The sequence below is a fragment of the Podarcis muralis genome, chromosome 2, assembly GCF_964188315.1.
Source record: "Podarcis muralis chromosome 2, rPodMur119.hap1.1, whole genome shotgun sequence".
NCBI lineage: Eukaryota > Metazoa > Chordata > Lepidosauria > Squamata > Lacertidae > Podarcis > Podarcis muralis.
The window spans coordinates 118,878,908-118,891,765 of NC_135656.1; the positions used below are offsets into that span (position 1 = coordinate 118,878,908).

Below are 12,858 nucleotides of genomic sequence, written 5' to 3' on the forward strand. Positions count from 1 at the left end.
TGTTATCTATAGATTAAATGTGTCTCTGTGTGTTTATTTTAGCAGTTCTCCCCTGCCTCTTATGTGCCAGAGGGACAACTGGAGCTGATCTAGGGTGGATTTCCTTCCACTATGGTAAGTTCTGCCATGTCTAAAGAAGTCAGGAGACAGAGCTTTAGCCACAGAGAATCTAAGACATCACAGATGAAGGGGGGAGAATCCTTCCACTCATCATGGTAGTGGAAAAAGAGCAGCAGCAGCAGAAACTCCAGCCAGAGTCAAATAGGAACGCATGCTGGATATGGTTTGCATCCCCCCCCCCCAAAGGAGCTGACAGTGGCTTTGAGACTAGAGAGGCTGCACTTCCCATCTTGTTACCTCTGCTCAAAGAAGTTTTAGAATATTTAGCAAAAACTGCAAAATAGATGGAAAGCAAATGGGATGAGTGGGTGTACCATGAGCAGTTATCTCAAGTTCCTATCAAAGGGCATTGGGCTCTCTGGAAGAAATGATCTTCCTTTCTCCATTACTTCCTTCATCTAACTATCATTGCCGTGATAGTTCCCAACAGAAATGAAGAAGAAGGGAAAAAATCAGCACTCTTTCTCGCCAGCTCAAAAGCAACTAAGTCCTGAGAGAACGTGAAGAGCAACAGATTTATCAGGGCACAATTATCTCAGTCTTTTTAACATAATGTTTGTGAAGGAAAATACAGACATTAATTGTATGTACAATGAAGAACAATTCATATCTCAAAGTTCAACATGCTTTAAATGGCATTTTACAATAAGGAATAAATTATTCTTACCATGTTTATTCCCCCCTCCTAAGGACCCTCCCATTGTGGTCTCTCTCTCTCTCTCTCTCTCTCTCTATATATATATATATATATATATATATATATATCTGTAAAGAATGTTTCTGTGCCCTCTGTTAACTGTTCCTGGGAGGGGAAATTCACTACTCAATTACACTTTTCTCCTCTATTTGTTTTAGCAGTCCCAATCAATTTTCCTATTAAATCAATATATTGAAATGCAGGAAGTGCCAAAGAACCTGAAGTTTAAGAGAAAGACATTCAGCTTTCCAAGTTAAAATAGCACAATTAAAAATAAAATTTAAACATTTAGACACTTCTTAAAGGATTGAAAAGTAACCATTAGAAAAGAAGCCATAAACATGCTTTTAAATCTAAGAAGCTACATTTGCAAGGCAAGTATGTCTTTTTCAACATTACTGAGCTGGACAACAGTTGTCGAAAATGAATAATTTAAGAACCAGATTTTGTTGTCAGATGCTCCTTTGTGTTCAGATCAGGCCTGAGTACAATGATGTAGCACTTGGGAAAGAAGATGCAGCCCAGAAGCCCAGCACTGGAAGCCAAGATGGAGAAGATCTGCACGGACACCATGTATTTCCCCTTTGTGCTCAGATAGGAGGGCACAAAGGAGATCCAAACGCTGCAGAAGACCAGCATGCTGAAGGTGATCAGCTTGGCTTCATTAAAGGCCCCAGGCAGCTTCCTAGCTAGGAAAGCCACAGTGAAGCAAATGGAGGCCAGGAAGCCCATGTAGCCAAGGACACCATAAAACATGGCAATAGACCCTTCATTGCATTGCAGGATGATCTCTCTGGCCTGGGAATGCATGTCAGACTCTGGGAATGGGGGAGAGATTCCCAGCCAGATGGTGCAGATGGCAACTTGGACAATGGAACAGGAAATGACAATGGAGTTGGCCAGACTCTTCCCCAGCCATCTCCTCATCGTGTTTCCTGGCTTTGTGGCCAGGAAGGCCAGCACCACAGTGATGGTTTTTGCCAACACAGAGGAGATGGCAACTGAGAAGATGATGCTGAAGGCCATTTGTCGGAGAAGGCAGGTCACTTTCCTTGGCCTTCCAATAAAGAGCAAAGAGGACAAAATGGAAAGCAGGAGGGAGATGAGGAGGCTATAGGAGAGGTTCCGGTTGTTGGCTTTGACTATGGGAGTTTCTCGGAATATAATGAATATTCCTAACACAACACATGTGGTTAGGGATAAGAATAGGGCAAAGGAAGCTAGGAAGATCCCCAAAGGTTCTTCATAATCCAGGAAGGTGATGATCTTGTAGAAACAGTGATCTCTGGCTTTGTTTGGATGCTGATCTTCTGGACACCTGGTGCAATGCTCTGCATCTGGAATGAACACAAAGAATATCAACTTTACTGTAATGCTTTTCATTAACAAAAAGTAATACCAAAGTGGCCCCCACTAAGAGGAAACCTAACTATATTCAATAAAAATCATTGCATATAACCAGGGAGTGCATTTATTGGTATTAATGATATTACGGGACAGGAAAACCTGAGGCAACTAGAATATCTTCACTTGGTGGTAAAAACAATGGGGAGAGGATTCCACATACAGTGGTTCCCCGCAAGACGAATGCCTCGCAAGACGAAAAACTCGCTAGACGAAAGGGTTTTCCGTTTTTTGAGTCGTTCCGCAAGACGAATTTCCCTATGGGCTTGCTTCACAAGACGAAACGTCTTGCGAGTTCTTGCGAGTTTGTTTCCTTTTTCTTAAAGCCGCTAAGCCGTTAATAGCCGCTAAGCCGCTAATAGCTGCTAAGCCGCTAAGCCGCTAATAGCCGTGCTTCGCAAGACGAAAAAACCGCAAGACGAAGAGACTCGCGGAACGGATTAATTTCGTCTTGCGAGGCACCACTGTACTAAGGGAATCACAATGCAGGAGGCCCTCAGTAATATTTCTGACAGGAATAAAAGAATTCTAAGCCATGGTGACCCCTTTCCTGAAATGTTAGGATAAGAGTCAATGTTAGGATAAGAGTCCTGAGGCCAAAAGCTTCTAAGATGACACTCAAAAGCGACCTTGTTGGACTCAACTGTATGAAACATTTGTGACTGATAATCATCCCAGAGTTCATGGTGCCTCTTGTGCTAGGTTTGTCAATTTCCCACATCTCAGGATTTTCTCCCACTCTTTGGACGCTTCTAATTGTCATTCAATGTGTCAATACAGCATATATGAACACCCAATGGGGAAGATGCCCAGTTGTGTTGTAGCAGTGCATCAGTTCAAAAACTCCCCTTTAATAGACTCTGGACACCAGAAAGGTCCTTTGTCCTCTTCCCCAAGGTCTTTCTGCTGGTGTCACCCACCTTCCTGAGTGGCCATTGTTCCTTCCGCACAGGGAACGCAGTCATAGCAGCAGAGCAGCATTCCTTCCTGAACTACCTTGAAGAATCCAGGCTGGCAACTTTCCACACACCTGGAAGTAGGCAGGGGCTGAGCATAAAGGGGCATCAAGGAAAACGTGTTAAGGCTGATGTGTTAAGGATGATAACAATGTATTACTTGACTAATTATCTTAAACAAAACTTATTAACTGCTTGATTGCAGCAAAACCTCTAACGATAATGTTTCCCTGTTTGATCAAAACCCAAGATTCTACCTCATCCCTTCTCCTGCTGCTCAGTTGTGTTTCAATTTGGTTTGTAAAATCCTCAAAGCATAGAGCTCCCCTCTCGGACTTGATACAGTATCATGATTGCTGTATAAATCAGAGGTAGCTAAACTGTTTTCATTTGAGGGCCATAGTTACCCCAGTGGAACCTTCTGTTGGTTTGGCCAAAGAGTGGGCTTGATTGAGAACCACAACTCTCAAGTCCTCAGTCCAATATGTTTTACCATCAGCCATTTTCCAGTACTCTAAATCATTTTTATATTTCATTGTACGATTCAGCTTTATAAAACATATTTGCACAAACATATTTTATCAAAAGGGAGGTGTCTCAAAACCTTTTAGCATCACAGTATAACTGCAGCAGACATACAGCACAGTAAAACTATTTCCAGAAAATAATCCTTGTTTTGTTTGTTTTTTTAAAAAAGTGGTCCTAGGTGCCACATAGAATTTGGGGGAGGGGGGTCCAGATATTAGCCACCCTTCATATAAATAAATGATAAACTGGTGAAGCAGTTCCTCTCACCTCAACCTGATTTTGAACTGGAGCTGGGACAGTATTTTCTAACAATATTTTTTTCATTCACCAAAAGGATTGGGAGAGGAACTAACTGCAAAAGTTGAGGGGTGGTTAAATTTCCTTGAAGGGTTCAAGTTAGGAGGCCGTCTCTTCCAGCAAACAAACCTATTGCACACTTTTCTGGAAACTGCTGCATAGAACATGGATTTACAGGAGCATTTCAGGAAATATTGCTAGCACTGATTGTCAGCAAAGCTCAGGTGCTGACAGGAGAAAGAGAACAGTTAGCAGCGGAAGGCAGGGAGGATGGGGAGAGCAGCTGTAATCTGAGCTCTGAGTAAAGGGGAGGGAATAAACAGGGCCAGAGAGACAGGCAGCTGTGTGAGAGCTCCAATAGTGAGCCAGATGTTGGAATGCAGGAAACATTCTCTCCCAAATCTTGTAGGATCTCAAAAGTGGCAGAGACGTGCAAAAGATACCGGAAGAGAAGGTGGGGACTTCTGTGCTAGGGAAGGGGGAGGAGCTCAGTCTGGGCATCTTCTGGTGAGGACGATGAGTAGAGGAGCTCCATCCTAGTTTATTGTTTTAGCAATAAATGTGAAATAATTAACAGCCAGAGTCGTCTCTCGTTTGTGGGAGAGACCAAGACGCTGCTAAAAGCCACACTCTCCTACAGATTTTTTATGGTTTAAATATGACAGGGGAAGGGGAAAACCATTGGCCACCTCTTCTACTTACTAAAATAAGCAACCGCCTAGAAATCACCCAGCCAAACAGCTGAATCCTGCATATACACAGTTTCACAGGGACCTACTCTTAAATCTTCAAGAAATGCAGAAGGCACCTGAAGGTAGCCACACACTGAGCATGGTGACTGTCAGGAGTTCCCAGCATGATAACACAGTAAGCTTAGGTAATTAAAAAGGAAGATTTATTACAAAAACAGATAGCTCTGGATGGTTCTAACACAGCCACCACCATTATCACTCAAGATGAGCCTTCTGAAGACTCCTTCTGGTGTCTACAGAATATATTGAACCGATGCCTCTTACATCTCTTGTTTTGCTTCCTGTCTAGCAGTCCTCCCATTCACCAACTCCTCGGACTTATTGGATCAGCTCCAGCCTCTTCCTTTTCCGAGAGAATATCTCTGTGTCTGTTCACGCCTATTTGAGCTTTCTGAGAGCTTTGGCTGAGTTCCAGCCCGCTCTCGGTTGTTCCCCTGGCAACCTTCATTCCAAGGGGTGGGGAAGTCTCCTCTGACTGCTGTTCAGTCTGTGTCCGATCTGACCATCTCTGTTCTGCAGCTGGCTGTAAAGTTCCACTATGAGCTGGCTCATTCCAGACAGTGACATGATTAGAGCTTATGGGATGGGAAATCGAATAAAATAAAACAAATTATTTCTCCCCACCTGGTTGCGCCATCTGGGGCACACAGTGGCATTCTGGTCGATGTTGCACTTCAGGGCCAGGGATCTCTGTCCTTTCATGCTCCCAATCCTCTCTCTAAGGAGGGACTTATTGGGAAACACCACCCAGTTCACAATGTCCAAGTCAGCTGCCAGTTCCCCATTCTCATCCAAATACACTCCGTCTATAGAAGAATTGTAAAATTGGGCGTCTCCCAGGAAAGAGTGGAGCTAGAATGGCAGAGAAAAGGGCCACATATAGAACAATGGAATAACATTGACTATTCAACTCTGCACACTTCATGCTTGGATTTGCTCTCATTTGGGATTGGGAACAGAGTGTCACAGACTGGTTGGGCAGTCTGAGGAATTGTGGGAAGCACCAGCCAGAGAACTTCCAAGGGAACCCCCAGGAGAGGAGGCTCAGTGCCAGGGCATTGGTGGTGGGACACTGAGGAGAGCTCAGAGGAAGAAGATTGCAATGAGGGACTGGATGCTGAAGGGGCAACAGGGTTTAGTGAGCAGGGAGAGTCAGTGATGGGGAGCAGTTCAGGCTCTGAGGCTGAAGCAGAGGAGAAGGGTGAAGAGGCTGCTGGAGAATCCAGGGACCATTTGGGAATTCCAGGGACAGAGGTATCTAAATTGTACAGAAATTTATTTATGCATGCAACAACAGCAGCTACTCTCCTAAAAAAGGAAAGAAGCAGAAGGAAGAATGGATACAAAATCTAATGGAATATGCAGAAATGGCGAAAGTTCCCGGAAGAATAATAAATCATGTTAACAAACTTTTTAAAAATGGTTTATTGAATATTTGCAGATAAATCACAAACATCTAAAACCATTGGCAGGATTATTGTAATAACCTGCAGTTTCATAAGGATATATATTTAAAGTACATAATTAAATGAGCAAATTAAATGAATTTGGATATGCCGAAGATATAAGAAAGCAAGTTTAAAGAACCACAGAAAGAAGCAGATGGAAGTCAAACGTTGAAATGTTGAAATGATTGTAAAACTAATGAAATGTATAAATTTTAAAAGTATAAATAAAAACTTTAAAAAAGATAAAAGACCGAATGGGAAGTGTTGCTGAGTTATATGCCGGTTTTCTTGAATAAATAGTTAAGAACTGCCTGCCTCTGTGTTCTGAGCTGCATGTGACTCCAGTCTGGCACCAAAAGATGTACAGTGAAGGTGCCAGACAAACCTCCCTGGAGACAGCATTCTCCAACTGGGGAGCCATTGCAGAAAAGGCACATTCTCGTGTTGCCACCCTCCAGACTCCTCATGAGGGAGGGACATGAAGAAGGGCCTCAAATGATGATTGCAGTTGTTATCTGCTCTGCATAAAAAAAATTCAAGATATGTAAAATGGAAAATTTAGTTGAATGCATATTAATGGGATCAGGATATAGTGGTACCTTGGTTTACAACCATACTCTGTTCTGGAGGTCTGGTTGTAAACCAAAACAGGTTGTAACCCAAGGCGCACTTTCACCAATGGGGCCTCCCCCCACAAATGTGTTGTAATCCAAAAAAAGGGACATGCACTTCCGGGTTTGACGTGGTTGTAATCCAAAAAGGTTGTAATCCAATGTGGTTGCAAACCAAGGTACCACTGTAAATACACCAGAAATATGACAGGTGTACACATATATTAAACTCTTAGCATAATGAGAAGATGAGTCACTCAGACACTTAATACAGGCTCCAGCAACACACACAATCCTTTGGAGAAAGGGTAGAGCTTAGTGGAGCTCAGAAGATGCCAAAGTTACACCCTAAACAGGAGGGAAAGTCAGTGCAATGCCATCTTCCCTGCCCAAGGGAATTCTTATGGAGGGGGTGGGGGTCGAATGGGCCACTTCAAGGCAAAGAAGAGGTTAAGCTAGTGGTGGGAACTGTTCCCAGAGAGACTATCATCGGAGAGGAGATAAAAGGATTCAATTCATAGCACTTCACAAAGGGGTTTGCAAAATCTCACCTCCCCCCTACATCCCCCAAGTTCTCAGACAATCTCTAAGGCAACCATTCTGGAATTGTACAATTGATTGTGATGTTTGGCAGAGATGTCAGTGATGGGAAAGGAAATACCTGCCATGGCTGTAGCCTTTGAACTTCCAGACTGTCCTTCAACCTCCACTTTGATCTGGAGGAATATGCAGCATTTAAGGAACGTGCCACAGCTTGGACAGTGTTGTAAATCCTGTAGCTGTTTAGAGATAAGAGTCTTTCCAGATGGTCTTGGGGCAGCATCTCCAGTTCCTCTCTTTCTCTGCATCTTGTCCAGCTTTTCACTGACAATGTATGCTCTTTATAGGAACAAGTGAAAGCTTCCTCCCAAAACTGCTTAATTGCAAAGAAAAAGGCATCAATATCATCATATTTGGCCCATTTATTTGCCCCAATAGAGAAAGAAAGAATACTGTGGAAATGCTGGAAATCTAAACCACTGTTGATTAACTCAATTAAGTCTACACTCAAATCCCACATCGATGTTGTGATCAAGACTTTCCCCACAGTGGGTTTGACCAGCTTGTCAAATATCATTTTAGCAACTTGCATTCCCTTCCAGAAGTAAGTAGATTCTACGTAATATAAGAATACTTGGACTTGTCGCCACTTTTCTGATGGAGGAACTTTGGACCTCATACGGTATGTATTATGTTGTGGAAAGCTTAATGAGATAGCAACACAAATGCCACTCTCTACAAACATAGGTGTCAATGTCTTCATGAATGTCTCTCCGTTTTCAGTGTCTGGAGCAATGAGACCAATGAATGTCCATCTGAAGTGATGGAGCAGCTTGACAATCGGTGGGTAAACAGCCTCTTCTTTGGGGACCGTCCGATAGAAAAAGGGGAACTGTCTCTTGTCATTTAGAACATGTGAGCCAAAAGCATAGCTGACCTGGCAAAAAAAGGACTGTTGGTTTGCATTGTTTGGGTTCAAAGACGAAATAATTCATACCCCAAATAACATATATTTGCTTTGTAAAAACACGTGCGTTGTTGGTTTTTTACCCAGACTTTTCTTGACATATAAGACTGGATTCCCTTTTTATTTTTATGAATCCCCACAGTTCCTGTTTTCATTTTTTAAAATACGCCTTTATCCTTTTATTTTAATGCTTTATACTGTTGATTTGTTTCAACAATTTTGTTACTGTTTTAGGTTGTGCACTACTAAAAGTTTTTTTAATAATTGAGTGGGTTATGAATGTTTTCAATTAATAAACAAATTTCACAGTTTCACTCAGAGGAAACTTCCCCGCTTTATCCAATTTTTAGTGGCATGGCCACTAGTAAGAGGGAAGTTCCCTTCCTTCTCATTTTATATGCACAGGCATACAAACACACAAACACAGGAATCAGCATTTGACACAAACGAAAGGGAGGAAGGACAGTTAATATCCAAAAGAGCACAGCTATTTATCCTACCATTCCTTATCTCCTTTCTTCAATGCCTTGACATCCAATGTCTTCCTCATTCTGAGCTGATAATGTGCCAAATTTTCATGCCTGAGAAGCACAGCCAGATAATCCCTCCATCTCCTTTCTTACCTGTGGCATTTTATAGATGCTCAACATGCTGGAAATCTGGATGGAGTTCTCAGAGTCAGAGTCAGCCCCTTCCAGAACAGCAATCAAGTTATTCTGTCCTCCACAGTTGTAGTTTGGAACATTTGCCTTTCTAGAAGAGACCAGGTCTACCAAAGCTTCATATGTTATCCTTCCATGAAAAAAGGTCTCATGGATATTGTAGCCCAGAGTGATGTTGGGCAAGAGCCTGGGATTCTGGTTGATCTCTTGAATGGCAAAGAAGAAGGACAGGGGCAGCCAGTACCTTGTTCCTCCTTTGCTGAAAAAATGTACACATCACATCATATCCTCCAGCATTCAGTGACAAGCTTCTAAGGATAATATAAAATCCTGGATTCAATTTCTAGAATTTAATTACCCTAACACTGATCCAAATTCGGACGTTTGATAGCAAATTCCCAATTAATGATGCATGAGTGTTGGGGAAGCCTTGTTCAGTCAATTCTCATTATCCTATGGAAAACAAAACTAAAGCAGAATGAATGTCTCATGATGGAATTAGACATGCATAGACTTTCAAATAATAATAGGAGTTAAATAAATAATAATAAATAAATAATAGGAGTTAAAAGGTTTTTAAAGGCTCATTAAATGACACAGAGCATCTATTGCTCTCTCTCCTCCACCCTCCCCCAAGCCGGTTATATTTATAATTAATTTTATTGATTTGTTTTAAAAAAAAGAAGTGCAAACATTAAAAAAGAAAGAAAATGAAGAATTAAAAATTTAAATCCAAAAGCATCACAGCCTGGAAGGCCCAAAGTACAGAGATACACCAAGCTCCAAAATGATGATAAGTAAAAATCAATATTGAATGGAGCAGCAGTAACCCCATCCCCATAAAATGACTTACTGTTTAAAGCTGGTAGAGGGAGACTCATTGAAGTGCTGTAGATTAAATATAGCAAATCTAGCAGAGATGACTCCACTAATGATGTGGTCTCCTGGCCTGTAATAAATGAATGGCTCAATCCAGTCTCTCTCCAAAGTCAAGGGGCATTTTGCCTTCACTCCATGGTCTGCATGAGGCATTAAGAGCAGGAGAAGCAGTACCATTCTGTGCCTGCTTAGAACACCTTCCTTTCCTGTGACTGCTCCCCTGAACTAGAAAATAATTAGATAATGTTGATGGAATCCAACTAAGGCTTCACACCTAGAAGGGATAGAGGTCAGCCTTGCACTCTTGTATAGCAATTTGCCTGTCCTAAATCTGAGCCCCAATTCTGAGTGGTACAGAAGGCCTTTATGTACCAATCCTTTCCTGCTCTGGTGAAATATGTTAATAACTTCATGTTGTTGTCAGTTCTGATATCTCCTTGATTGGACTCAAAGGTGATCTTTGGACAAATCTCCGGAGCTTTGTTGAAAAGGTGATGAAAGAAAAACCCCTCTGTGATTTTGATAATTACAAAGGGAAGAAGCATGGACTCTGTAATGCCCTCAGTTCTTTACATGGCTTCATGCGCAGGTGCAGGCTGGAGAAAAACATGTTTGCAAAAGCTCCCACATGTGCCTTCAAACTCTGAGAGGCATAACAGAATGGGCAACTAAAAAGTCTAACTTTGGTGAAAGAAGCTCATTCCACACCCTCCAACATTCCTCTGATGTAAATCGGGATGCACATATTTTGGTGCCATGCTCTCGTGGGAGCCTGCTGACTTGCGCGAGAGTGCGGCACCACTGCAAGCTTGAGCAGGGTCATGCCTAAGGCTGAGGGTTTAGAAGGGTCGTGCTTCTGTATCACAATGGCTGACAGGGAAGTGCCTGGCCATTGCAGGTCAAGAAGAGGCTGGGGAGACAGCGAGGTCATCCTGGCTTGACTCCTTCAGCTCAAGAAGTTGCTCCAGCCCCGCCTTTCCCCTCTAGCTTCTCACTCTGGAGCCCTCCCCAACAGACAGAGACTGCGACATGGGGGTGAGCTCCTCCCCTGGGTCTGTCTGTCAACATGTAGGACTCTTCTAGATCAAGGTGTGAGAGGAGGAGAGCCAGCAGGACTGAGACTGTTCTGCTGTGTGATGGCAGGTGTACCCCCGAATCCTCACTGTCTGTGTCTCTGCTCACATTGAGACACTCAGCCTCCGGCCTTGTCCTGGAAGGGCCTCCACCTTCTGATACTCCCCTTGATTCCAGTTCCTCCCAGCTCAACCCTTCCCCCTTGTCCCACCACCAGGACCCAGGGGTTCAGTCCTCATCTTCCCTGTCTTCCTTGAGGGGCTCTTGGATGGAAGGCTCCCCCACTCCTCCTCATCCAGCCAGTCCGTGATACTTGAATATGGACCATGTTGAGACACAGGTCAACTGAGGAGTCCCACCCGCAGCCACTGTAGGAAGCTCTATGGTCCACAGGCCCCACACTTGGCTTCTGGAAGGAGACAAAGGTCTTGAGGGCTGCATGCAGCTCTTGGACTGTGCATTGGAGCACCCCAACTTAGAGGAACTAGACAAGCATTTCTGATTTCACCCTTGCTTTTTCATATTTGCTTCTGCTATTAGACAACATAGGGAGATCTATGGAGTAGTCCACAATTCAGTTGAATATAAATTGAATTCATATGCAGATGATATTCTTCTGATTGTTTCTAAACCTCATTTTACAGTTCCCATGTTTATGCTGATAGATGTCTTTGGTTAAATATCACAATACTCTGCAAACTGCAAAATTGACTTACCCATTCATTTAAGGAGTATCATTTCCACATTTGTTCGAAATCTATTAAATATTTAAGTATGGTGATACCAAAAGATACAACTCACTTTGTAACATGTAATATTGTGTGTGTGTGTGTGTGTGTGTGTGTGTGTGTGTGTGTGTGTGTGTGTAAGAGAGAGCGATAGCAATAGCGCTTTCTTCAGACATTATTAGTTGGGAGTCATTAAACCTTCCTCTTTGGGCAAGAACATTAATAATACATCATAAATAGTTGATAAAGTCACAGTCCGGTATATCTTTTTAAGTTAGCCGATATTTAATGCTTCTTGAGGACATTTTCAGCCTGTTATGGTTTTTTATATTATTTTGTAGCCCTTAGCAACTTTTGTCCCTAGGTGCTGTTTAATGGGCAAATAGGGAACCCAGTGAACTTTTCTTTCCAATTTTTTTAAAAAACCAAAGAATGATGATGCAAACTTGAAGCCCTAATAAAAGGACAATTATTTGGTTTATGAGTTGCTGTAACCCCATGTTCTGAACAAGACTCCTCCCCCTATGTCTTCGGAGGTTTGATCTTCATCTTGATAATGATGGATGAGTGTCTTTTCAAAACTTCAGAGACCTGCCTATCAATCTCTCATTGACCCTAGGAGAGAAATTCTTGGCAGTCAGATATTCTGACCACCTTTTATCACCAAATAATTATCCATGCTGGCAGATGAGCAAGCAATGGACTCTTTCCAGTTTGCCATGCTCCACTGGGAGTCCAAATGAGCATCTTTTTTGATCCCCTTGCAGGAGGGTGCCCTGGCTAGTGTGACCTTGTTCCCACCCTCCACAATCTAGGGCTTCCCACCACCTGTTTTCTATGGATTAAATGTGTCTCTGTGCATTTATTTTAGCAGTTCTGCCCTGCCTCTTATATGCCAGAGGGCCAGCTGGAACTGATCTAGGGTGGATTGACTTCCATTATGACAAGTTCTCCCATATCTAAGGAAGTCAGGAGACAGAGCTTCAGCTACAGAGAATCAGAGATAGCCCAGATGAAAGAGGGAGAATCTCTCCACTCCTCATGGTAGTGGAAAAAGAGCAGCAGCAACCGCAACTCCAGTCAGAGTCAAATAGGAGCTCATGGTAGAGATACTCAAGCAATGTTTATTTCAAGGAACTGACCATGGCTTTAAGACTAGAGAGGCTGCACTTCCCTTGTTGCTACCTCTGCTCAA

The 12,858-nt window shown here is 42.7% G+C and overlaps 1 protein-coding gene across 1 annotated transcript; it reads right to left on the minus strand.

The window, feature by feature from the left end:
• Window positions 1-1,249: 1,249 nt before the first annotated feature.
• On the minus strand, window positions 1,250-11,659 carry LOC144326787 (vomeronasal type-2 receptor 26-like). The gene is made up of 6 exons (XM_077923610.1): window positions 11,652-11,659; window positions 8,944-9,241; window positions 7,475-8,290; window positions 5,379-5,606; window positions 3,142-3,268; window positions 1,250-2,154 (listed from the first exon to the last, which is right to left on the minus strand). The coding sequence occupies exons 1-6, from the start codon at window positions 11,657-11,659 to the stop codon at window positions 1,250-1,252; spliced, it is 2,382 nt and encodes a 793-aa protein (XP_077779736.1).
• Between the last annotated feature and the right edge of the window lie 1,199 nt (window positions 11,660-12,858).

Bases quoted from the DNA above. Each gene is read 5' to 3' on its own strand.
- LOC144326787 (XM_077923610.1), bottom strand. The intron at 8,291-8,943 runs GTAAGAAAGGAG...TTTTTTTGCCAG, and splicing joins GCATCTATAAAATGCCACAG to GTCAGCTATGCTTTTGGCTC. The intron at 3,269-5,378 runs GTGGGGAGAAAT...CTTTATGCTCAG, and splicing joins GCCCCAGATGGCGCAACCAG to CCCCTGCCTACTTCCAGGTG.